The sequence below is a fragment of the Bos taurus genome, chromosome 18 (assembly GCF_002263795.3).
Source record: "Bos taurus isolate L1 Dominette 01449 registration number 42190680 breed Hereford chromosome 18, ARS-UCD2.0, whole genome shotgun sequence".
NCBI lineage: Eukaryota > Metazoa > Chordata > Mammalia > Artiodactyla > Bovidae > Bos > Bos taurus.
In genome coordinates, this window is record NC_037345.1 from 64511121 (window position 1) to 64536666 (window position 25546).

A 25546-nucleotide genomic window follows, 5' to 3' on the forward strand; every position below is an offset into this window, starting at 1 on the left:
AGGTGGTGGAATGGAATCTTCAGAAGAGAAAACCCAGGCTTCATTTGTAAAGCACTGCGGATCCTGTACATCAGAGACAGCCTTCACTTGCAGAGAGGGTGGCGAGAACTTCCCAGCCAGCAGCTGGCCCCTCGCCATGGGGAGAAGCCAGGGGGCATGTCGGGAGCTTATTCTCTGCTGTCATCGCCACGGGGTCCTTTTGGGTATTGGGTTCCCACTGGGCCGGAAAGCACGACTGAGGCTGTAAAGCCTTCTGCCTCTCAGTGGCCCTTGTTGGAGGGAATGTTGCTCCAGGGTCAGTTGACTCTGGCACTCTGGGTTGGAGCAAACTAGAAATCAGAAATGCAAGAAGGGCCCTGGAGCCCAGGGACAGTTTCCCACAAGGAGAGTCTTCAGGAGGATGAGCTGTGAACACAGTGGTGTGAGAACAGGTGACGGTCTGCGCTCCAGCAATTACTGGAGCAGTCCTCTGGTAGATGCTTTTCATAAACAGAACTCACATGCACCAGGGGAAGCTTCCATGATCTACCCAGGCAAGAATCTCTGCACGTGGAAGAGATGTGGGATGGCTTCAACAAACGTTGATGTGCCTTTCTCCTGAGGGTAGGCCCGAGTCGGCACATGAGGGTTTATGCTCAGCAGAACCACAGGAGTGGTCAGGCTCATGCAGCAATAGCACATTCACATTGAGAAGCCTTATGAATGCAAAGGATGTGGGAGAGTATCTTGTGTCTGCTCTGCTTTTGTTCCAAGTAACATTTCCCACTCCAAAGACAGTCATACTTGGAGTGCAAAGTATGTGGGTGTACCTTTCGTGGCAACTGTTGTTCCACTCATCACGTGAGGGTTCTCACAAGAGGACCCCAGAGCACAGTGAATGTGGATCACATGAGGGTTCTCACAAGAGAGGACCCCAGAGCACAGTGAATGTGGATCACGTGAGGGTTCTCACAAGAGGACCCCAGAGCACAGTGAATGTGGATCATGTGAGGGTTCTCACAAGAGAGGACCCCAGAGCACAGTGAATGTGGAAAGGCCTTCATTCACCCTTACTTGTCTGGCCTAATAGGATCCATGCTGGAGAAAAACCCTTTGAGTATAAGAATATCAGAGAGCCTTTTAGTACAGCTCCTTCCTGATTCCATATGGGAAGGCTCACGTGAGGGAGAAATGTCGTGAATCTAGTGAATGTGGACAGTCTCTCTGCCTTCATTCATTCCTTTCCAAGCCTCAGAGTGTTCATACTGGGGAGAAGCCCTGTGAGCGTAAGAAATGGGCCAAAGCCTTTTACATGTGAACTTGTCTCAGGCACTATCAGAGAATTCATACTGGGAAAAGACCTTTTGAATGTAACTCCTGGGGAAAATCTTCTGAACAGGGGAAGCTTCGTACTCTGAGGAATTATACCAAAGAGAAATAAGTGTTCGTGTGCTGTGAGAAAATCTTCTGAGCTCAGTCATCACTTACGGTCCCTGGAAGAGTCATACAGGAGATGGATCCATCCTAGGACGTTGCGTCTGAGAGTTTATAAAGGAGAGAGAGCCAGTGGCTACTGTGCGGTTTCAAGAATCCTCAACCATAGCTCTACCCGTAGTATGCACTGAAAAAGCAACCCCAGGAATATTTAAAAAACAAAGGAGAAAGAAATATAAGTAGATATCACAGGCAAATGAATGTATTTCTGACTTTTTTTCTGCTTTTCCTGAGAAACCAGTGAGTTTATTGGCTGGCCTTTTTTGTTGTTTTTGGGTGGCAGGGGGCTGTTTGAGAGATTAACCGCCTGAATTAATATGCACTGTGTGCCACGCCACACCAGGAAGGCTGGACGCTTGAGAGCATCTCTGCGTTACGAAACGTCATCTTAGGTGACACCTTGATTTATGAAGCCTTTAAAACTTAAATTAGGATACAAAAATGTTGTCTAAAATTATAATAAAGACATAAGGACACACGAATGGGTACATTTTACTTTACTACTTAAAACTGTTTAAGGCTTCATTTTTATTTATCCATTAATTATAGAGATATAATTGACATATAACTATGTACGTCTAAGATGTACAACATATTTATCTGATACATTTACACTGTAGTATGATTGCCATTGTAGCCTCAGTTAGCCTGTGTTATGCCACAGAATTACCATCTCTTCTAGTGGTGGGAACAAATAAGATATCATCTCTTGGCAAGTTTAATGTTTATAATATAGTTTTATTGTCTGTAATCCCTGTACTTTATGTTAGATCTCTTGGAATTATTTGTCTACGAGTTGTTAAGTGTATACCCCTGAACATCATCTCTCCCATCCCCTGACCCCACCCCCGGCCTTTGGTAACCATCACTGTAATGTTTTCCAGCTCAGTTTTTGGTTTTGTTTTGCTTTTTCCACATGTAAGGGATTTTATACAATATTTGATGTATATCACTTAGGATAACATCCTCAAGGTCCATCTGTATTGTTGAAAATGGCAGCATTTCCTTTTTTCTCAAGGCTGAGTAGTAGTCCATTGTTGATGTATATATGTTTTTATTCATTTATCCATTGATGGACATTTTGGTTGTTTCCACATCTTCGCTACTGTGAACTATAATAAACATGGCAGTGCTCCTATCTCTTTAATAACCTGTTTTTATTTCCTCTGGAGCTTGAGGATGATATTGATTGGGATTGCAACTTGTCTGCACCATGCCCATCCCCAACCACATGGCCTTGGTCATGTCACTTAGGCTTGGGGTTGAGTATTGGTGTGTGTAAAATAGAAACCTTGGTTAAATAGAGTCAGGAGACCAGCAGGAGGGAGCTCTCACACCCTGCCGCTGACAGCAGAGCCCAACAGGAAGGAGAAAGGTTCCTCTTCTTCCAAGAAAAGACGCAGTCAAGGAAAAGCCCTGGCCTCTTTCTCCCGGTTCACTTTTCCCTCTGTAAAAGTGTCCTCCTCTTGCTGTGCAGGTCCCTACTTGGTGGCGTGCCATTATTGCAGGCTCCAAATCACCATTCTCAGTTGATCCTGTGTAAGCCCCTCTTTGCTGGAGAAATAGCTGGCAGTGTTCATTTTAGGGGAACAGTGTTCAACAGGAAAAACCCAGAGTTCAGAGGTGAGTGTCAGACTGGCTGCCTGATCCCCAGGGCCCCCCTGAACTCTGCTGTCCCCCTTCCAATCATAGCCCTTCCACGGCATGTAATTTGAACCTGAGATATAGATAGAAATCAGCCCACACGTCGAATTCTAGGCAGAGGGAACCTCCTGTGCAGTGATGGGGAGCGGGGCACGTGGTGATCCTGAGGCACGTGAGAAATTGAAAGTTCAGCATAGGGAGTTCTGAGGGTAGGGTCTGGGCACAGAGGTGGCCCACCTGAGGGGCTTGTTCGTGGGGTCTCCCAGAGAAGGTGAATTCTACACTGGGACAAGCCAAGGGCACATATATTCCTGCAGGGATGCTGTTCCAGGAGCGCCCAGCTGTTTGCGAAGCCCTCGTGGCAAGACTCCCTTAGGGTGACGAGGCTAGTGCAGAGCAGGAGACGTGGGCCCAGCATGGACACCTTGTCGTGGGCACCCAGAGGCAGGCACGTGCAGGGCACACTCAGAGAGGTCACGGGACTTACAGAGACTAGGAGGAGACTACAACGCCATCACACACAGGGTTCCACAAAAATGAATCTGCAGACGTGCAGCTTGGACACATGCGGGACACAAAATCCTATGCAGATGTACACACAGATACCCACCAGGACTCAGAATAGAGAGGATATATTTATATTGACCAAAGACACACACACACTCATGAAAACAGACACAGGACACCCACATGCGTGTGCTCACAAGTCCCATACATACCATGAACAGTGCTCACAGGGATGTGCGTGTACAACACACAGACGCGTCCACCGGCACAAAGACACGTACGTGCAGACGTGGGGCACTGGTGTGCAGAAGGAGAGTGCAGACATCAGAGAAAAGCTCCTGGACACGCACAGGCTACACAGGAGAACACAAGGCTAGCAGGAGCAGACACATGGAGAGAGGGGCACGTGGAGACACGCAAAGGTAGACACCTCTGCACAGCCACGTTGACAGATGCACAGATGGTTGTACATGAATAGGGAGAACCGTCCAGAGACACACACGACAGCTCACTTGCTCACGTACACACACATTTACGTGGGCATTCCCAAATGCAGATAATCAGATGTATACACATAGAACGTGATGACAAACATTTACTCTGCTCTTAAGGAAAAAGTGCATCTGATGAGGTGGCTGAAACTGGAGCCTATTATACAGAGTGAAGTAAGCCAGAAAGAAAAACACCAAAACAGCATACTAACGCATATCTATGGACTTTAGAAAGATGGTAACGATAACCCTGTATGCGAGACAGCAAAAGAGACATTGATGTATACAACAGTCTTTTGGACTCTGTGGGAAAGGGTGAGGGTGGGATGATTTGGGAGAATGGCACTGAAACATGTATAATATCATATGTGAAACAAATTGCCAGTCCAGGTTCGATGCATGACACAGGATGCTTGGGGCTGGTGCACTGGGATGACCCAGAGGGATGGTATGGAGAGGGAGGTGGGAGGGGGGTTCAGGATGGGGAACATGTGTACAACCCGTGGCGGATTCATGTTGATGTGTGGCAAAACCAATACAATATTGTAAAGTAATTAGCCTCCAATTAAAATAAATTTATATTTTAAAAAGTGCATATAGATTATGTAAGTTGATCACAAATTTTATTGATCCAAAGGGTGTGACGTGCTTCCCAGGTGCCACACTGGTAAAAATCCGCCTGCCAGGGCAGGAAATGCAAGAGATGTGGATTTGATCTCTGGGTTGGGAAGATTCCCCAGAGCAGGAAATGGCACCCCATTCCAGTATTCTTGCCTAGAGAATTCCTTGGACAGAGGAGCCTGGAGGGCTACAGTCCATAGGGTCAGAAAGAGTCTCAGCATGTCCCAGTCATGCTCAGACATGACTGAGCAGTTGCTCACAATGCAGTTTACAAATGGTAATGGTACACCCAATGGTTTCTGTTGCAAATTACACAAGCCAATTAATTAATTCTTACACAGTGCTTTCATTAATTTCAATTTTAACTCTTTATGTGTCAAGGTTAAGTTTCAACATATGTATATATGTATCAGCCCACCAGGCTCCCCGGTCCCAGGAGATTGCCTGGGATTCTCCAGGCAAGAACACTGGAGTGCGTTGCCATTTCCTTCTCCAATGCATGAAAGTGAAAAGTGAAAGTGAAGTCGCTTAGTCGTGTCTGACCCTCAGCGACCCCATGGACTGCAGCCCACCAGGCTCTGCCTTCCATGGGATTTTCCAGGCAAGAGTACTGGAGTGGGGTGCCATTGCCTTCTCCGATATGTATGTATTAGAAATAAGCAAATCCAATTCCAAGCATATACCCATTTAAAATGAGGACTTTTTTTCTCCCAGATATATATACATGAAAGTTTACAACAATTTTATTGATAACAGCCAAGAGGTTGAAACAACCAACCCAACCATCAATAGGAACATGCTTAAATAAATTATGATCTGGTCACATGAATGAGGATGTAAGAGTGTAGAATGTAGAAGATGAATAATAAAAATGGGCATCTGGTGATCTAATCAATATTTTGTGCTAGAAAACTGGCTACTTGTTCCCCAATACTCTTTTCTCCTTCTAGACACCCAGGAGGATAGGCATGTCCCACCACCTTCCCTAACTTAACTTGGAAGCATGCAATAAATTTTGGCCAATGGAAATGGGCTGGAGTGATTGTGAAAAATGTTTCTTCAATTTATCTTCTCATTTATACTCCTTCCTGGGGTACCTCTGTGGACCTCAGTAGTTCCAGTTGTCATACCTCCCCAGGAATTATTACTTCTGTGGGAGCTGTAGCTCCTGGTGATGGAAAGATGATATCTTGAAGAGGACCATATTCCATGACCTTGAGCCACTAGATACCAGGCTGGGCCATCTGACGATCATACATTAGTACCAGGTCTGCCTATTGAGGGTTATGGTGGAAGGCAGGAGGAGCCTGAGTTTGTTCTTCTGAATTAGGCATGAATGGTTCTTTTGTCATCTCACACAGTGAACCATGATATGAAACTATGTTAACTCCACTGCCCATTTAAGTCTAATAGAAATTACTCTGGATACGTCAACGTGTTGAGTCATATGGTCTGTAGAAATGCATCTGTTTGACAATAGACCTAGTAGTTTATGACAATTGCCTGCATTTATTGTTTTAAAAAATAGAATGAACCTACAGGTATACAGCTGTGGTCTATGCACAATGTTTGCCATTACCTATAATGCTACTTGGTGAGTCAAGACTGATTGTATTTATATTTTGAAAAATATGATCAGTGATTCTGCAAAGAGGAGCCTCCGACATCCTCCTCTAGCTGTATATGTAAGAAATTGTGGTCATGATGAATAGTAACAGTAACAGCTTGTGTGTGTTCAGCACCAGGTCTTGTGCTAAGCACTTTTCATCTCACTTCCCATTTGGAAGGTATTTTCCCATTTTAGTTGCTGTAGTTGGGGTAGGGAGGTGGTCATGACTTTCAATTCCCACGCCCAGGGTTTTTGTGTCAAAAAGTGTAGGTTGGACCCCAGAATGTGCTTTTTGAGCAAGTTCAGAAGGGATGCCGAGCCCGTTTTGGATATCAACGAATAGCAGGAACATTTCATGTTACTACATGAAGACTGCACAGAGAGGGATATCGATCTTCAATTTTTTTTTTTTTCCCCCTTTTGGCCGCGAGAGTAGCTTGGGGTTCGTAGTTTCCGTCTAGGGAACAAACCCGGGCCCCCTGTTGTGGAAGGGCAGAGTCCTAACCCACTGGGCCACCAGAGAATTCCCTTCCATCCATTCAGTTTAAATCTCAGTGTCCAAAACTCCCAAGAGGTGAAGCAGCTCTCCCAGGATGAAAGAATGCTCCACCTGCTGGAGACGTCGGAGACGCCGCTTTCCTACATGTCGTCACAGAAATCTGGGCGCGTCGCGTTTATGGGGAGGTCGGGCACTTCCCGGATGGCTCAGATGGCAACGCAGGAGACTCGGGTTCAATCCCTGCGTCAGGAAGATTCCCTAGAGGAGGGAATGTCAACCCACTCCAGTAGTCTTGCCTGGAGAATTCCATGGACCGAGGAGCCTGGGGGACTACAGGCCATGGGTCACAAAGAGTCGGACCCGACTGAGCAACTAACACCTTCTAGTACTTAAGGACGTAATTTTTCTCGGATCTTTCTCCACCTGCCTCCGCGCAGCTGTTGGGGACAACCAGAAATCGGCCTTTTCCCTGGTTGGATGTGGGCCACAGACTCCTTTACCCAGAAGTCTGTTTTGCGGCACATCCGCTCTGCGCCAATGGCAGCCCAGAAGATGCGCGTTTCCGTCGTCTTTTTCAGACAGAGGCGGGACTTCCGGCGTCACGGTCGTGACGTATTTTGCTGGCGCCGGGAAAGTCTGGAGTGGCTGCGGAATCTGCGAGTCGGCCTGGGCTCCGCTTTACATGCGACTCTTGAGAAGCGAATAGGAGAGGACGGTAATAAGGTTGGGGCCTCCGTCGGCGACCTTATTACGATCCATGGTCGCCGCCGTGGGACGGGCCGCCTAGCGCGGAGCGGTGGGCTGGGGCTGTACTCCTTCCCAGGCCTTCGCGCTCGCTCTCCGTCCTCGTTCGCTTCCGGAGGCGGCACCCGGAGCCCGTGCGCCGTTTTGACCAGGAGGAAACCAAGGCTCGGAGCTCGACCGTCGTCCAGGGCCCACCGCACCCAGGGGGTGTGCGGGTCCCGCTGCTCCCACTCCAATCGCGTTTCTCGACCTGGTTCTACTCACAGGACCCCATGGCGGCTGCGGCGCTAATGACCTGGGCTCAGGTGAGTGAGGGTCCCTCAAGCCCTCACCGACTCAGGTGGGGGGATGTTATGTTCTCAGGCTTTCCGAACTTGGCCTTCGTCGCTCCCTGCTCTTGAGTAAGAAGGCGGTGAAGGGCGGTCATTGACGGTGAATACGTGGGGAGGACCCCGTTCCCAATGTTGACTGGATGAGGTGCGAAATGGTTTCCAGGGCTTAGGAGCCCCCAGGTATCAACACTTGGAGGTGAGGCTGAATTCGGCATGTTCTGGAAACGGCAGGTCTCTGCGGTTATGTGTGCTGACAACAGAGAGCTGAGTCAGGAGTCGGACTGGAATGGCAGCCTGGGGAGCTGGACCTCTGTTCTGACGGTGATGGGAACCACGGGAGGTTTATAACAGAGAAGGGAGATGATCTGACGTTGGTGTTAACAGGCTCTCTCTGGTAGCACAATGGAAGGACTGGGGAAGCCTGAGGGTGGGACGTGAGATCAGGAGGGAGTCGACTGCAGTAGTCCAAATGTGTTGATTGCGGGTAGACTAGAGTGGTGGCTGTGGGCGTTAGAGACGTGTGTGAATTTTGTGTGTTTTTAAAGTAGGGCCGATGGAGGTTTTCTGATGAGACGTATTTGATGTTCTGGGACGCTTCACCTGTCCCTCCTCCTGCGCTTGAGTCTGGGGGCCTTAAAGGAGGAGTCCTTTCTAGCCCAGCACCCTGAATCTAAGCCAGGAGTTATATGAAGAGGTTCCTGCTTTGGGCAGCCAGTAGGAGGAAGGCTGGACTGGTGTATTAGACTCAGGAACATCTTATGCAAATGCTTAGAGGTAAGATTGAGTTGGGAGTCCTTAAGGAGCCACGGGTCTTAGTTCTGTCTGTTGAGAAAAGGGTCAGGAGTCGGGCAAGAATGGTAGGCTGAGGAACTGGGCTTCTTGTTTTGAAGGTAATGAAAGACATGGGCTTCCCAGATGCCTCAGTGATAGAGAGTCTGCCTGCAGTGTAGAAGACGCAAGAGACACGGGTTTAATCCCTGGGTCAGGAAGATCCCCTGGAGGAGGGAATGGCAACCCATTCCCAGTAGTCCTGCCTGGGAAATCCCATAGACAGAGGAATCGGGCAGGCTGCAGTCTTTAGGGTCCCAAAGAGGCAGACTCAACTAAGTGACTGAACATGTGGCATGCACAAAAGACATGGAGGATTTGGAGCAGAAGAGAGATGCCCTGAATCAGATCTTAACAGGCTCCCTCTGGCTGCTGTCTGGTTGAGAATGGAGTGTGGGCGTGAGGGAGGAGGCTACTGCACTGGTCCACAGAAGTGTTGATGGTGGCAAAGAAAGTCCCAACCGGGCACTGAGGACTGGGTGTCTTGCTCAGGCACTGGGGTGCCTGTCACACACAAAGGAGTTCTTCCTGGATGCTGTGTGCAGAGTGGCTTCAGGGGTAGGGTGTGCCTTGAAAGTGTGGACTGGAAAGTTTTCAGTCTTAAAGGAGGGGGACCCCAGATATGAGGAAGGTGTGGTTCAGAGTGATGTACATGGTGGGAGGAGCATGGACTGATGGCCTGAGAGTTGTTTCTGGGAGGCATGGTCAGGAGGATGCCCGCGGGAGAGTGCTTGGTGCCCTTCCTGCCGGACCTATGGCTTACATAGTCTCTGTCTGCCCGCCTTCCTGATTTTGCTCTGGGCTGCCCACGGTGATCAGAGGGACAGGAGAGGGCACCAGGAGTGGTGTCATGGCCGAGTATTGCCTCCGAGTTGGGAGGCTGGGGAGCAGAGGAGTCAGGGGGTGGGAGGTGAGTGGGGGGCCTGGAGAGTCCTGTTGTGTGTGGGCTCAGCTGTCCCCATCGTGGCAGGGTGGTGTGACCTTCGAGGATGTGTTTGTGTACTTCTCCCGGGAGGAGTGGGAGCTGCTGGAGGAAGCTCAGAGACTCCTGTACCGCGATGTGATGCTGGAGAACTTCGCACACGTGGCCGCCTTGGGTAAGTCCCTGTTTCAGTTACCTATTGGTACATGTCAAACTACTCCAAAAGTGAGTGATGTAAAACAGTAAAAAGGCCTATGGAAGTTTCAGTGTGTCAGGAACTCGTCACAGCTCACCTGGTGCTTTTGGCTCAGGGTCTGCCATGAGGCTTCTCTCAAGCTCCCAGCTGAACTGTTCTCATCTGAAGGCCATTCTCGGGAGGATCTCACTCACAAACTCGTGTTTTGTGTTTCCAAGAGGTCATTTCTTGTGGCTTGTTGGTCAGAGACCCTTGGCTTCCTTGTCACTGTCGCCTTTCTGTAGCGCATCTCACAGCAGGGAAGGAACCTTCTCTCTGAGCAGAGAGAATGTCCAGGATGGTAGGTGGTCTTTTTCTAACCCGACCTGGAAACAGTGATCCCATCATTTTTCTCTGTTCTGTTCTTAGAAATGGGTCAGTCAGTGCAGCCTCTGGTCAAGGGAAGTGGCTCATGCAAGGGCAAGAACACCAGGTGACAGGTCTTCCTGGGCCATCGGAGAGGCCGCCTGCCACAGGCCCACATGCCTGCTGCAGTGTCCTTGGGTTCGGTTTTTCCCTGGTGCCCTGGGGGCAGCTCTTCCTGTCCTGCCAAATCAGGGGCTCTTCCCCCTCCTGTCTTGGTTCCCAGGGTAGGGGCTGTGGATGCCCAGGCACAGCCGTGGTGGCGTTCCCTCCCTGAGCAGTCGGACACCTGCTGCACAAAGCCGTTCTCGATCAGGTTAGGAGTTCAGGGCTCTGGCTGACAGTTCTTGGGGACGGACTGTGCCAGGAGTTACAGGTGCTAACAGTCACTGCTTGCGGAGGGCATAGGGGTTTTCTGGTAAGTCCTCCTTCGGGTTTTTGTTTTTTTAACATTTCCTCTTCTCTGTGGGATGGGTCTATCTGGGCCTTTCATTTGCCCTGCTTTTTTTTAATTGGAGTAGGGCTGATCCAGAATGTTGTTATTGTCTCCCTTTTTTTTTTCCACAACTTCCACCTTCCAGATCCCATGTGGTTGCCCAGTGGCAGAGAGGCAGAAAGCACCGGGTGCTTGTGGGTGGACCTGACTCCAGCCACACTGAGAGGCCAGAGAGAGCCCAGCACTGCCACACAGGAACTGAGAGAACCATCTGGGGGCAGGGTTCACGTTGTACTGTCAGCCTGTTCGCCAGTGCTTTCTTGCCAAGGCCCTTAGTGGGACCTTGCTTCTCCCTTTCCTCACCATTCCTCGCACTTGGCGTTTCTCCTGTCTTCCTTCCCTTGGCGTTTTCCCACCTCTCTGGCCTCTGTCACGCATTCTCCTCAGCTTACTCTGAAACGCTCTGTAACATTGGCTGCTTTAACGTGTTACAAGTTGTGCACATACCTGTAAGCTGTCCAGAAGAGCCGCCTACTTGCTTGCAATCAGATTTTCCTGGGCCTGGACACAGCCTCTGCACCAGGCTCACCGGACCCAAAGCCAAGGCCCTGCCGAACCCTTCTTAGAAGGGTGAGTTGGAGACCTCGCCTCTGCTTCCGGTACTTTCCACGGTCATTGTGTCTTTACCCGTCATTGAAGTCCTCCATACCTTCCAAGGCCCAGGAGTGACAATGGGCCGTCCTTCACTGATCCTGGCCCCTCATCCTGCAAAAGCGCAAGGGCTCACTCACTGGTGTGTCACACACTCAGAGCAAGCATGTCCTTCACTAGCGTTTCTTTGCTTTCAGGTTGTTGGTGTGAAGCAGACAATGAGGAGGCCCCCTCCGAGCAGATTGTTTGTGTAGAAGGAGTGTCAGAGGTCAGGACTCCTGGGTCCTGTCCACTTATCCAGAAAGTCCATCCGTGTGAGAGAAGTGACCCGCTCTTAAAAGACATTTTCCACTGGGCTGAACACCAGGGTTCGTGCCCTGCACAGAACCTGGACACACGTGACCCCTGTGGGCGAGGATTCCTGTTGAGTGAAAACTTTCATCAGCACCAGAAACCACATAGTGGGAACGATCCCGTCCAGGGGGATGCTGATGAGGCCTCATGTGTGAAGAGCTGTGCTGTCTATGAGTTAGGGAGACCTTGTACTTGCAGGGGGAAAGGGATGGACATGCTGGATAGCTCTAGCCTTTTCCAGCACCAGAGCACTCACAGTGGACTGAGTCCACACAGAACAGCTGAGTTTGCGGAATCATTTGCACACAAGTCGAGTCTCAGTTGTCACCAGGGAGACAGTGATGAACTGATGTTTTTCAGTTGCACTGACGATGAGAAAGCCTTCATGAACGCCTTCAGTCTCCTCGACAACCAGGTAACTCAGGCGGTTGAAGTGCAGTCCTTTAGGTGCCTACCTTGTGGAAATCTGTCCAACGAGAAATCCACTCTTATTCATCATAGAAAACTTCATGGTGGGGAAACATCACATGTGTGCAGGGAGTGTGGAAAGGCCTTCATTAACTTGTCTCACCTAAAAACTCACCAGAAATTTCACACTGGCAAAAGACAATATACATGCAGTGAATGTGGAAAGGCCTTCAGCCGCAAAGACACACTTGTGCAGCACCAGAGAGTTCACACTGGAGAAAGGTCTTATGACTGCACTGAATGTGGAAAAGCCTACAGCAGAAGCTCCCACCTCGTTCAGCACCAGAGAATTCACACCGGAGAAAGGCCTTATAAATGCAGTGAATGTGGAAAGGCCTTTAGTCGTAAAGACACACTTGTGCAGCACCAGAGATTTCACACAGGGGAAAGGCCTTACGAGTGCAGTGAATGCGGAAAATTCTTTAGCCAAAGCTCTCACCTTATTGAGCACTGGAGAATTCACACCGGGGCGAGGCCTTACGAGTGTATTGAATGTGGAAAATTCTTTAGCCATAACTCCAGCCTCATTAAACATAGGAGAGTCCACACAGGAGCAAAGTCTTATGTGTGTGGCAAATGTGGGAAGGCTTTTGGCTGCAAAGACACACTTGTTCAGCACCAGATAATTCACACTGGTGCACGGCCTTATGAGTGCAGCGAGTGTGGAAAGGCCTTTAGCCGTAAAGATACACTTGTACAGCACCGGAAAATCCACACTGGAGAAAGGCCTTATGAGTGCAATGACTGTGGAAAGTTCTTTAGCCATAGCTCCAACCTCATTGTGCACCAGAGAATTCACACTGGAGCGAAGCCTTATGAATGCAGTGAATGTGGGAAATGCTTTAGCCACAATTCTAGCCTCATTCTACACCAGAGAGTTCACAGTGGAGCGAGGCCTTATGTGTGTAGTGAATGCGGAAAAGCCTACATTAGTAGCTCCCACCTTGTTCAGCACAAGAAAGTTCACACTGGAGCGAGACCTTATAAGTGCAGTGAATGCGGGAAATTCTTTAGCCGCAACTCTAGCCTCATTCTACACCAGAGAGTTCACACTGGAGAAAAGCCTTACGTGTGCAATGAATGTGGGAAGGCCTATAGCAGAAGCTCCCATCTTGTTCGGCACCAGAAAGCTCACCCTGGAGAAGGACCTCATGAATGCGGCAGTTTTGGTGACCCTTTAGCTGCGTCTCTTAAACTTGTTTAACACCTAGAAACTTCACTGGGAGAAAGGCCTTATGAATGCAGTCAATGCACTATGTCCCTGTTCAAGATTATAGGAGTCACAGCAGCAACGGTGGGAATCATTGTTGGTACAGAGACACTGAGATAATGGAGTGGGGATGACTGAGGCTCGTGAGGATGGGTGTTGTTAAGGCAGCGTCTCTATATGTCCCTGCGATTTTGGCTCTATGGCATGAAAGTATACATAAATTCTCAGGGCCTTCACACGTCTGAGTCTCCTGTGGCCAACACACTGTCTCAGTAAGTAAAGGTTTGTGGATTCCTGTACCTCCCTGGGCTGTTGATGTTCTGGCCATCACTGCACAGGCAGGAACCCCAGCAGTGACAGAAGAAAGATCCAGGGCTCAGGCTTCTCTGACCAGCCAGCATTCCTAGTGACTAAGGTGGATGTGGCCTTCATTGCTCTGCAGTTTTTGCTGATCCTGAGGCAGGGCTTATGCTCCTAAATTGTGTAGAGAGGGATATGGTAGAACCAGAACAGTTGGCAGATGGGACTTCCCAAGAAGAGTGGTAAAAATGGATATTTATGGGGAATATTTAGCTCCTAACATCTTTGTTGAGGTATGGTGACGTGAAATAAATGGCATGTATGTAAAGTGTGAAGCGTTTTTCGTTTCAGCATGTGTATATTCTGATGAGACCACACATCAAGATAATGGAGACATCCAACACAGCCAAGAGATTGCTTGGGTCCCTTATAATCCTTTCCTCCTTGTCCTTTCTAACCCCTCTTCCCCACAATTGACAAGCAGTAGCAAGCATATTCTAGAATTTCGTGTAAACAGAATTATATACTTTGTGGAGAGTGGGGACTCTGGCGCTTTGCACCAACCATAACTTTTTGACATTAAGCCATACTGTTGCACGTATCAGTTATTCATTTGTATTGCTGAGTACTGCTCCATTGTATGGATATACCACGCGTGTTCTTTTACCCATTCGCCTGGTAGTGGGTGTTTGGGTTGTTTCTGGTTTGGCTGTTACAAATAAAGCAGCTGTGAAGATTTGTGTATTAGTTATCATTGAATTACATTCCATTGTATGGATGAACCACAGTTTGCTTATCCAGTCACTGACTGAAGAACATCTTGATTGCTTCCAAGTTTTGCCATTTATGAATAAACCTGCATTATGCATTGTGTGTAAGTGGACGTAAGTATTCAGTTCATTTGGGTTCAAGCCAAGGAGTATGATTTGCTGGGTCATACTAAGGGTATGTTTTCTTTTTTTTTAAACTTCGTTTTTTTGGCTGTGCTGTGTCTTCATTGTCATACACAGGCTTTCTCTACTCGTGGCAAGTAGAGGATATTCTTTTTGTTCTGGTGCGTGGTTTCACACTTGGGTGGCTTCTCCTGCTGCAGAGCATGGGCTCTAGGCCTGCGGGCTTCAGTAGTTGCCACACAGGCTCAGTAGTTGTGGCGCATGGGCTTAGGTGTTCAGCGGCATGTGGGATTCTTCCCAGACCAAGTACTGAACCCATGTCCCCCACACTGGCATGCAAATTCTTAACCACTAGACCACCAGGGAAGTCCAGTAAGACACTGTCTTCCATAATGGCTGCAAAAAATCATTTGCATTCCCAGTAGCAATAGATAAGAATTCCGTTACTCTGTGTCTTTGTCAGCATTTGGTGTCATCAGTGTTTTGGGTTTTTGCCAAATAGGTGTGTAGTAATAGCATGTTGTTGCTCTAACTGCAATTCTGTAATGACTTATGATGAATATTTTTTCATATTCTTTTAACAGTGTCTTTTGCTTTCAGAGCAGAAGTTTTAAATTTTAGTCAATTCCAAGATACTCAGTTTTTCTTTAATGGATTGTGCTTTTGGTGTTGTAGCTAAAAACTCCTTGCCATACCTAAGGTCTTCATCATGTCCTGTGTTATCTTCTAGACGTTCTGTAGCTTTGTATTTAGGTTTATTATCCATTTTCTGAAAATATTTATGGAAAGTGTAAGATTTGTGTCTGGATCATTTTTTAAAACCGCATTTGTTGAAAAGACTATCCTTTCTCCATTCCTTAGCCTTTGCTCCCTTTCTAAAGATCACTTGGCTATATTAGTGTGAATGTGTGGACTCACCGTTCCAGTTCTTTCCATTTATTGTGATAATCACCATATGGCTGTGGGGGCTTTTTTCTTGTGTCTTATTTATATGGTATATTTCATTAATTGATATTCAAATGTTAAACCAACCTTGTATTTCCTGGGACAAATCCCACTGGATCATGTTGTATATAAGTAAAAGCTTAGTATAGTTCTATATAAATTCTTTGTGTCAGAATTGATAATTGGTATCTTTCTAGGAATTTGTCCATTTTAACTACATTTTCTCATTTGAGAGGGTTAGGATTGTTTATAATATTCCCTTATGAGACTTTTAAGTTCTGTAGGGTCAATAGTGTCTTCACTCCTGATTTTGTTAATTTGTTATCTTCTTTTTTTGTCAGCCAACCTAGAGTTTTGTCAGTTTTGTTCATCTTTTGAAAGAGAGTTTTTCTTTAATTGATTTCTAGAAAAAATTTTTTTTCTGTATTCTGTTTCAATGTTTTGTTCTGATCTCTTTTATTTCCCTTTTTAATGCTTGCCTTGTGACTAGTTTTGTCTTATTTTCCAAGTTTCTTAACATGGAAGGTTAGGTTATTGACATCATTCTTCTTTTGTAATAAACTTTAAAGCTTTATGTTTCCCTCTAATCACTTAATTTGGTTGTATCACATCAATTTTTATATGTAGCATTTTCATTTTTATCTAGTTAAAATATTTTTGTTCTTAAAATTTCCCTTGTAATTAGGGTATTGAGAAGTATATAATTTAACAAGCCTCTTCCTATTGAATTTGCAGGGGTAGTCAGAGGAAGGCACGTAATTTTTCAGTCAGTGACCCAGGTGTTACTCTTGAAATGGGGTAAATCTGTGGGTTATTTGAAATATCTTCCACCCTTAGGAAGACATTGAGCTAAGATGTTGGTGTTTAATGTAGAAAAAGTAGTCCCGTGTTTAATGTAGAAAAGTAGTCCCATATCTACCAGGAACTGATGAGGATGACCAAATATAGTTAACTCATGTTTCGTGAAAGAGTATGGCAGGTTATTGGGTGTTGTTCCTTCCTCAGAGCACCCTGACTGTCCTGATTTGAGGGATTTTCTTTGTGTTAGCTTTTCTTCATGAGATAGGACAACCTTTTAAGTTCTGTTTTTGTATTAGGTCTCCAACCTGAAGCTTAACATCACTGTAAAATGACATGAAACAGATACTCCTACATCAGCACCTCTGTGACTCCCAACTGTGGAAATTAGGAATTTTCCCTAGTCTGTTGTGACAGTCTCCTGTGGGTTAAAAATGCCTTTGTTTTAATGGTGAAGTTGTTACACAGTCCACTTTTGCTGTTACTGCTTCAGCGGTGGCTTCAGGAGGCTTGGGCCGATGCCTGGCCTTTCTGACCCTCAGGTTCATTGTGGAAGCGGGACTCCCGCTGGTCCCTCCCTGACCAGTCCAGGCAGTTCTTGCCACCTTTGACTTTCTGTCTTAGCTTCTAACCAGGTTGTGTAAGTTCGGTGACTTAGGTTAGATGTACCGTAAAGAATTATAAAAAAATTTTTTTTAAAGGATTCTAAAAATTTTTAATAATTGCTGATTTTCCTTGGGTTGAAGAGAGTCTTTACTTATACCTCTTAATTCAGCTTACATCCAAGGTTTAAAATCTACAATTTCTTGCATTGCTGATTCGTGGCTGGCATTGATCTTTAGAGGTAACTGGCATTTGGGGTTTTAAGAGAGCTGTTAAGAAAAGGTGGTGAAACTGAGTCCCACTAAACTGAGTTCCCCTGCTGAGTTGATGATTAACCTCTCTATCCAAAACTGTTCCCTTTCTTTTCCAGTCTTACCTAAATCTTGTGCTAACTGAACACTAATCAGCCAGTCAGATGACTAAAATTGCTGTTGTTGATATCATTGTTAATGTACAGACCGGAGTGTTTATCCAGGACAAGACGAGCTGACAACTTCTAGGTCGTGGACCACCAGACCAGAGAACCATAAACCATAGGCATCCTTATTCCTGAAACTGACTAAGAAATGTCACAAGATGGTGATCAAGCCCGGCTTTTTTGTTCTTCCCCTCTAGTAACCCCTAACCAAGACCAACTTGCAGTGGCCCATTCCCTTGGTTAGTGCCCCACAACACATCCTTAATTTGCGGCTGCAAACAGTGTCAGTCTGACTTTTGCGTAATAGTAGGGAGTCAGCAAGGAAAAGAGCAGGGGAGAGGGGCTAAGAAGAGCGATCAGAAGGATAAGGGGCAGGACAGAAAGCTGAATGTGGGAGGGGAGAGGGCTGGATGTAGGCGGAGGGCCCCGGATGTGGGAATGGAGAGAGAGGAGTGTGGGGGGCAGCTGGAGGTCATGGAGATGGTGGGTTTACAGGGCATTGAGTCTCCCTGTTCCTGCTGAAGCTTGTCTGCTTGCTTAGTAGGTTTGGCCAAGGAATCTTTAGTAATGTAACTTTTATTTCAGAATTTAATTTGAGGCTTCTGTGTACTAATAAGAAAGGCTATCCATTGGGCCTGAGAATTCTAATTATTTAAAGAATTCCTTCATTTTCAAAGGTGTCTCTCAAATGAACCTTTTTGTTCAAATCAGGTGTTCTCCTGAGTGGTCATTGAGGGCTTAAGTCATCCTTGGTACAGTTATCCTATTCAGCACGACAGGCACAGAATTAGGACTGTAACAGAGATAGGAAACAGAGGGATTTTTCAGGGGAGAGAAGATTCGGACTCAGACAACCCCGAGGCCAGGCGGTGGTCACTAGGAATGCAATTCTTGTGGACATTCGTTTCCTAACCTGACGTTCGGCCTCCTCACCCCACAGACCCACAATGATTCCCCTGGCATGTGGATACTGGAGAGAATGTTCTCTCTGTAATACTGCCCGGCTCACACTACTCTACAACAGTTTCGAGATGGAAGGAGGCCTCATTTGGTTTACTGGGGTCTCACAGGACCGTTTGTCATGTAGCCTCCAGTACTGCGAGAACTGCAAGCCCATTGGTCTGTGATGCTGGTCTGAACAGGTTCATAGGGCAGTACTTCTGTTCCCACCATGATTCAACTCACAACAAAGCTACACTTTTCGACAGCACAGAAAACAATAACCAGTATCTCAAAGGACAACAAAAAAGGTTTGAAAAGAAATGGCCTGATCCTCCAAGTATCTCAAACAACTAGGAAGTAACAACAAATTCCAGGTGTCAGACTGAGAACGAAAAGCCAAGAAGATCAACACAAAGCAGAGGTTAGACCCACTGCTGATTTACCACATCTTCAACGACTCGAGTCGTCCTTGAGGAGCAAGGCACAGGGGCCTGTGGAAGGCTGCGGTCTGCAGCGACAGGCGTTGCACTCCAGAGCTTGGTGGGACTTCCACAGCAAACATAAAAGCTATTACACAACTTCTACAGTGGGTGCATCCAGCTCATCTTGTTCCCTTCCCCACTGAATGTTGATTAATGAGATACAGGCTCAACAGTGGTGCGAGCTGGAGGACTGATGATGATAATCAGTGTGGAAGCTCCTTACAACTTCTCCTATTTCTTTCTTAACCTTGTTAATCTGAATTTTTCTTACCAATTACTTTTTCACTTGCTTTAATAGTAGTTGAAGAAATCATTCAGCTCTCATGTTTAACTATAATGTTGTCCATCATTTTCAATATTGAATGAATAGTCGCATATCATTCAAAGACCTTGAAGAGGACTTTTACCACATTTAAGAAATAGCCAGTCTTCATGAAATCTCACAAAAAATGTATACCTGCATTTTTATATTCCGTTTATACAGAAAATAGATAATAGCAAGGTGGGCAGCAATAGAGAACATCGCTTTTTTCAATTTCCCGTGTGCATCAGTTTGTCACAAGTCCAAACTCATAACTGCGAGTTCAAAGGTGGAGCCTTTGAAATGTTTGCAAAGTTGTGAGCTAACAGTGGCTTCAACCTGGTATCTAGTACAAAGACAGTGGGGGAGAACTACCTGTTTTCCTGCCTGCAAAGAAGAGCTCTAGTTGTCAGGCAGTCACCTCAAAATGGGAAGGCTGGCATTCAGGAGTTGGCACTTTAAAAAATGGGCATGTTTAAGGACCAATGAATTTCCAGGAGTATTACTGGGCTCTAAGTGGGGTTGTATAGTGAGGCATTCGCTGATTGGTTGTTACCTTTTAAGCTACGCTGGGGCCTGAACACTCCTGGCTGAATTCTAGAAGGTTGGCACTGTCAATTATTCGCTAATTTCTGGAAGCTTGACTTTACTGGTGTGAGGCTGTTGCTGACTGGTTTTCACAGATTATCTGAAGTTCTCTCTAATAAATTGTGTTTTCTTGTTCAAGATTTTGGAATTTGGCTAAAGGAAGTCTTTGCCTTCCACTTATGAAAAATAAACACATTAATTCTCAGTCCCCTCTTTTGTTCTTCCTTAGCCAGACTCTCAGAAGAGACCATAAGGCATTGTTGAGAAGGTTGTTTGTGGAGACATGTTTATGAGCTAATGTTGCCCCTAAATTATTTACTTGGCAATTACAGTGAGAGAAAAATAGCTCTAACTGCTAACTTTTTGTAATGTTAAAAAAAAAAGGTGAAATCAGAATATTGAGGGTGTTCTGACAGTATCAATACAGGACACAGAACATGTGCTCTCTACACAGAACAGCCGGGAGTCTTATTTCCAGTGTGTGTCATGCGGCTGCTCTTGTACCCAAATCCTTTTCAGTGCTGACTGAACATTTATAGGTTAGGATGCTGAAGCTGAAACTCCAGTACTTTGGCCACCTCATGCGAAGAGCTGACTCATTGGAAAAGACTCTGATGCTGGGAGGGATTGGGGGCAGGAGGAGAAGGGGACGACAGAGGATGAGATGGCTGGATGGCATCGCTGACTTGATGGACGTGAGTCTGAGTGAACTCCGGGAGTTGGTGATGGACAGGGAGGCCTGGCGTGCTGCGATTCATGGGGTCGCAGAGAGTCAGACACGACTGAGCTACTGAACTGAACTGAACTGAAGTACACAACAGCACAGTTTCTTTATTCATTTTTACCTATCTGGCAACTCTTTTTAAATATTGTCTTTACCCTTCTCTCCAAACTGTTAATGCATCATGTTTTCAAATATGAAAATAATCACATTTTTAAACCGAACTCTGAGTGTGTCTAAGGTTTCAGCAAGCCTTGAGGTCTTGGCTTCATTTTCTGACTTCTCAGACTCAGTGACTCTTACTCACACTTGATCTTAGCCAAAAGGCCGAGAAGCGATCAGTGACTCTTACTCAAACTTCATTGATTTCTTTTCACCCACTGTCACAAATAAATTTCTCTAGAACCATTTCTGCCACTTCCCTTGAAAAACTATAAAATTATTAATAACATTTAATAACATCCATTTAACAAGTATTTTTCCAAAGACAAATCTCAACTGCCTGTGTATATACTGTTGCAATAATTTACAGGTGAGATGATAAACCATTTCCCAGCAAGGAGATGAGATCATGGAATCACAAACCTTTATATCAGGGATAAGCTGGCCCCTTTGCACACATGGTCAGATTCTGAGGGGTATACACTGTCCTGGCAGAAGATGGCACGAGATAAGTTCTGCTTCTGTTAGAGAGGTTTCACATTCTTAATAACTGACTATTCAGGCAGGAAAGACATTTTCTGTGGGAACCAGGGGCACCTCATAATCCTTTTAAGCTACTTTGGTGATTGCAAACATCCCTTTTCCACGTTTCCCATCCTAAGCCCCTTTGGGGGCTTTTCATATTGTGTTTGAGTGAACCTACTGAAACTCATGGAAAGCAGAGTGTTCATGTTTTTGACAAGAAACAAGACAGCTGACAACTATGAGACGATGCTGAGTAGCATTGCAGTATGGTGGGTCCCTTTCTACGTGCAGTCATTGGAAGTTTGCTACGATTCATGCAGTCTGAAATAATAGGTCTCGAAACATTTCTGTGACATGCCCTAGATTACATTCCAAGGAACTCTGGGTATAATAAGCCCTTTGAGAGGCAGCAAAACCCCGCTGGCTTTACAGCTTCAGAACCTCATTTCCCAGAGCCCTTTCCATCCTCCCTTAGCCTTTAGCCACATTCTGGAACTACCAACTTTGAGAAAGTGCAGGTAACTAAGGTAGTGGAAACTACTCTGTCCACAAGGCTGTGCAGCTATGACCATGCACCAGAAAGACTTCTGGGTAATGTAGCTTCCTCTGCCAACACTACCTACCAACACTTGGAGAGTAAGTCACTTCCTACTGGACCTGTAAAAGCCAAGAGGCACCCTCAGGGACACCAGGAAAAGAGTTCCCTGCTCCAGCCATGGGAGGGCCTTCGGTTACTCTTAAGTGGGATGCTCCTAAATTTGTAGAGTCTTGGAAAAGCCCACAAAGCTTAGGGACCTGTAATTTCAGATAGCAATATATTTGTAATAGTGGTAAAGAACCCGCCAGTCAATGCAGGAGACATAAGAGAAGCAGGTTCGATCCTTGGGTCAGGAAGGTCCCCTGGAGGAGGGCACAGCAATTCACTCCGATATTCTTGCCTGGAGAATCCCATGGACAGAAGAGCCTGGCAGGCTACAGTCCATAGGGTCGCCAGGAGTCGGACTGAAGTGACTTGGCATGTACACACGAACCACATCTAGTTCTAATCTACACACCAAAATGGACACATCGTATGGCACTCTATGTCCACTCATAGCTGTCACCTCTCGTTGCCTGTAAAATACATGTAGACTAAATTTTTAGACACTGTTTTGTGACCTTCAACATGCTAAAGACCCCAGACAGGGCATGAGGGAGAGTTGGAGAAGGGGTATCTTTCCTGCCTTGATAATGAGTGATTGTGGTCCAACCTAGCAAACAACACTTATTGAAATGTTTATTATTCTGAGTTTCTTTCAAAAGCTGAAGCCCAGCCTAAAGGAGAGCAAATTATTGTACACCATTTCCTGCCAGGATACGTCACTAAACACTGAAAGATGATAGATGACAAATTTTATGCATATTTTACCACACCAAAATGATTAGTGATAAAAAAAAATGGATAAGAACTTTTATGACACAAACACATAGCTGAAAAACACTACAAGAAAAAAAGCCAAATAAGAAAAATAAAGAAAGATAGGCCAATGGACGCTTGGCTCAAAATTTTTTAAGATATTAATTTCCTATGAAACAATTTAAATTTCCTTAAACTTCACTTACCCACTTTAAACAACTTTTTCTCAGAGTGATTGTCAGAAAATGCAGCTCTAGTATATAACAGGGCCTTGTTTATTCCTGTACTATGCCATGCTTTTGCACACACAAAATATTAAATATAATACTAAAAATACATTTTAAATATATACAAAAAAATGCATTTACTGAAAGCAGCCATACTTGAATAACAATAATGTTCTAGAAAATATAAACTGTATTGGGAATCCCCTGGCAGTCCAATGGTTAGGACTCTGCTGTTTAACTCCTGAGGTCCTGGGTTCAGTCCCTGGTAGGGAAATTAAGATCCTGCAAGCTGCATGGTTTGATTAAAAAAAAAAAAAAATTCACACTGTAATAGCTCCCTGGAGATGGCAGGTTGGCTAGGACTGAGAGAGAGAATACAAAGGAGTCAGTGGAAATTCTATAAGTAATAGACATGTTCATTATTATGATGTTGGTGATGGTCCTCTTATGCACTCGTGTGAAAATACATTTTACACTTTCAAGAATGGTTTAATATGTGTCAGTACCTCAGTAAATATGTCAATAAAATTTGGATTTCTTCCTCTACAAATATCTGGCAAAGTACTAGTAGTATTGACTCCATCAGCACCCTTCCCTATGGCTTAGGTGGGTCAATTCTGATTCCTTCTCAAAGCAGAAGGAAGTACTAACAAATGCTTCAACATGGGGACATTATGCTAAGCTAAATAAGCCAGTTGCAAAGAGATGAAAAATGTATGATTACACTTGTATAAAGTATCCAGAGTAATCAAATTGATAGAGGCAGGTCTGGTAGGGAGGGCATAGGAAGAGATCTTGTTTAATGGGTGTAGAGTTTTATTTTTGCCAGATGACAGGAATTCTGGAGATCAGTTGTGCAAAATGTGAATTTTTACACATACTAAACTGTACAATTAAAAAGGTAGAGGGTTAATTTTGTTACATGTATTTTACCACAGGCAAAATTGAGCAGATATTTTGCTGAAGTCTTTCGCCATTTGCAACAATCTGCTGTGAACTTTTTGGTGCTAAATGAGGTGGAAGTTTTGGCTGAACTTACTTTAAATTGCTGCACAAATAAAGTCTTTCTCCATTGTGAAATCTCTGATGGGCAACAGGGCTAAGTTTCACCTAAAGACTTGTCCACACTCATTGCTCTCAGAAGGCCTTCCTTCACTGTGAACTCTTGATGTCTGAGAGATGTACCAAAAAATTTCCCATGTTTCCTGTACTCTTAAGGTCCACTCCAAATCAACTCATAGGGTGCTTCTCCAGTGTACAGAGTTTGGCGTTCTTGCATGCTAAGTTGCTTCAGTCTTGTCCAATTCTGTGCAGCCCTATGGACTGTAGCCTTCCAGGCTCTTTTGTCCATGGGATTCTCCAGGCAAGAATACTGGAGTGGGTTGCCATGCCCTCCTTCAGGGGATTTTCCACACCCAGGGGTCAAACCAGCATCTCTTGTGTCTCCTGCATTGGCAGGCAAGTTCTTTACCACTAGGAGTTTGGAGTAGCACCTAAAGAATCTACCATGTTCTCTGAATTCATTAGGTTTTTACCACTGTGAATTCTTGCTCAATGAGGTTGTTCAGTTCAGTTCAGTCATTAAGTCATGTCTGACACTTTGCAACCCTATGGACTGTAGCACACCAGGTCTCCCTATCCATCACCAACTCCCTGAGTTTACTCAAACTGATGTCCATTGAGTTGTTGATGCCATCCAACCATCTCATCCTCTCTCATCCCCTTCTCCTGCCTTCAATCTTTCCCAGCATCAGGGTGTTTTCAAATGAGTTAGTTTGGCCACGCATCAGGTGGCCAAAATACCGGAGTTTCAGCTTCAACGTCAGTCCTTCCAATGAATATTCAGGACTGATTTCCTTTAGGATGGACTGGTTGGATCTCCTTGCAGTCCAAAGGATTCTCAAGAGTCTTCTCCAACACTACAGTTCAAAAGCATCAATTCTTCAGTGCTCAGTTTTCTTTATAGTCCAACATCCATACATACTGGAAAAACCATAGCTTTGACTAGACAGATCTTTGCTGGCAAAGTAATGTCTCTCTCTGGTTTTTAATATGCTGTCTAGGTTGGTCATAGCTTTTCTTCCAAGGAGCTAGCGTCTTTTAATTTCATGGCTGCAGTCACCATCTGCAGTGATTTTGGAGCCAAAAACAATAAAGCCTGTCACTGTTTCCACCATTTCCCCATCTATTTGCCATGAAGTGATGGGACCAGATGCCATGATCTTAGTTTTCTGAATGTTGTGCTTTAAGCCAACTTTTTCACTCTCCTCTTTCACTTTCATCAAGAGGCTCCTTAATTCTTCTTCGCTTTCTGCAAAAAGGGTGGTGTTATCTGCATAACAGCAGATTCTCCTGGCAATCTTGATTCCAGCTTGTGCTTCACCCAGCCCAGCATTTCTCGTGTACTCTGCTGTTGTGGTCCTTTAACGGACCGGAACCTGGTGGTCCAGAGTCGATGATAAGAAAGTGAAAGATTGAAAGAAGCTAATATTCCCTGGTTTATGCAGAGAACCAGTAAAACCCTAGAACAGGGCTTGCACCACTCACGAGGCCACAGGGCCCCCCTCTCGAGGAGGTCTTGAAAGCCCAGGCAGGAGAGTGAGCTTGGTGGGTTTCCACGCTCCAGAGAATTAGCCGGAGGGAGGGAGGGAGGGAGAGAGCGAGAGAGAAAGACAGACACGGGGACCCAAGCCTCTGGTGGAGCAAGGGTGCTTTAAGATCTTTCTGTGAGTACATACAGGCTGTGTACAAGGAATTTCTTTTGACAACGATAAAGATCAGAAAACCAAACGTACAGCAACCCTTATCAAGGGAACAAGGGCTTAACAATGGCCAGGAGACAATCCATATCTCAAGAA

General features: G+C 45.6%; 1 protein-coding gene across 4 annotated transcripts; it reads left to right on the forward strand.

The window, feature by feature from the left end:
- Positions 1-7482: 7482 nt before the first annotated feature.
- ZNF304 (zinc finger protein 304) lies at positions 7483-14425 on the forward strand. 4 transcript variants are annotated; one of them, XM_005219788.5, is made up of 3 exons: positions 7483-7893; positions 9719-9845; positions 11553-14425. In XM_005219788.5, the coding sequence occupies exons 1-3, from the start codon at positions 7861-7863 to the stop codon at positions 13379-13381; spliced, it is 1989 nt and encodes a 662-aa protein (XP_005219845.1). In that variant the 5' UTR covers positions 7483-7860; the 3' UTR covers positions 13382-14425.
- Positions 14426-25546: the final 11121 nt, after the last annotated feature.

Coding starts and splice junctions, on each gene's coding strand:
- ZNF304 (XM_005219788.5), top strand. CDS start 7,861: ATGGCGGCTGCGGCGCTAATGACCTGGGCTCAG. Junction 7,894..9,718: donor CGCTAATGACCTGGGCTCAG/GTGAGTGAGGGT, acceptor CCATCGTGGCAG/GGTGGTGTGACCTTCGAGGA. Junction 9,846..11,552: donor CGCACACGTGGCCGCCTTGG/GTAAGTCCCTGT, acceptor CTTTGCTTTCAG/GTTGTTGGTGTGAAGCAGAC.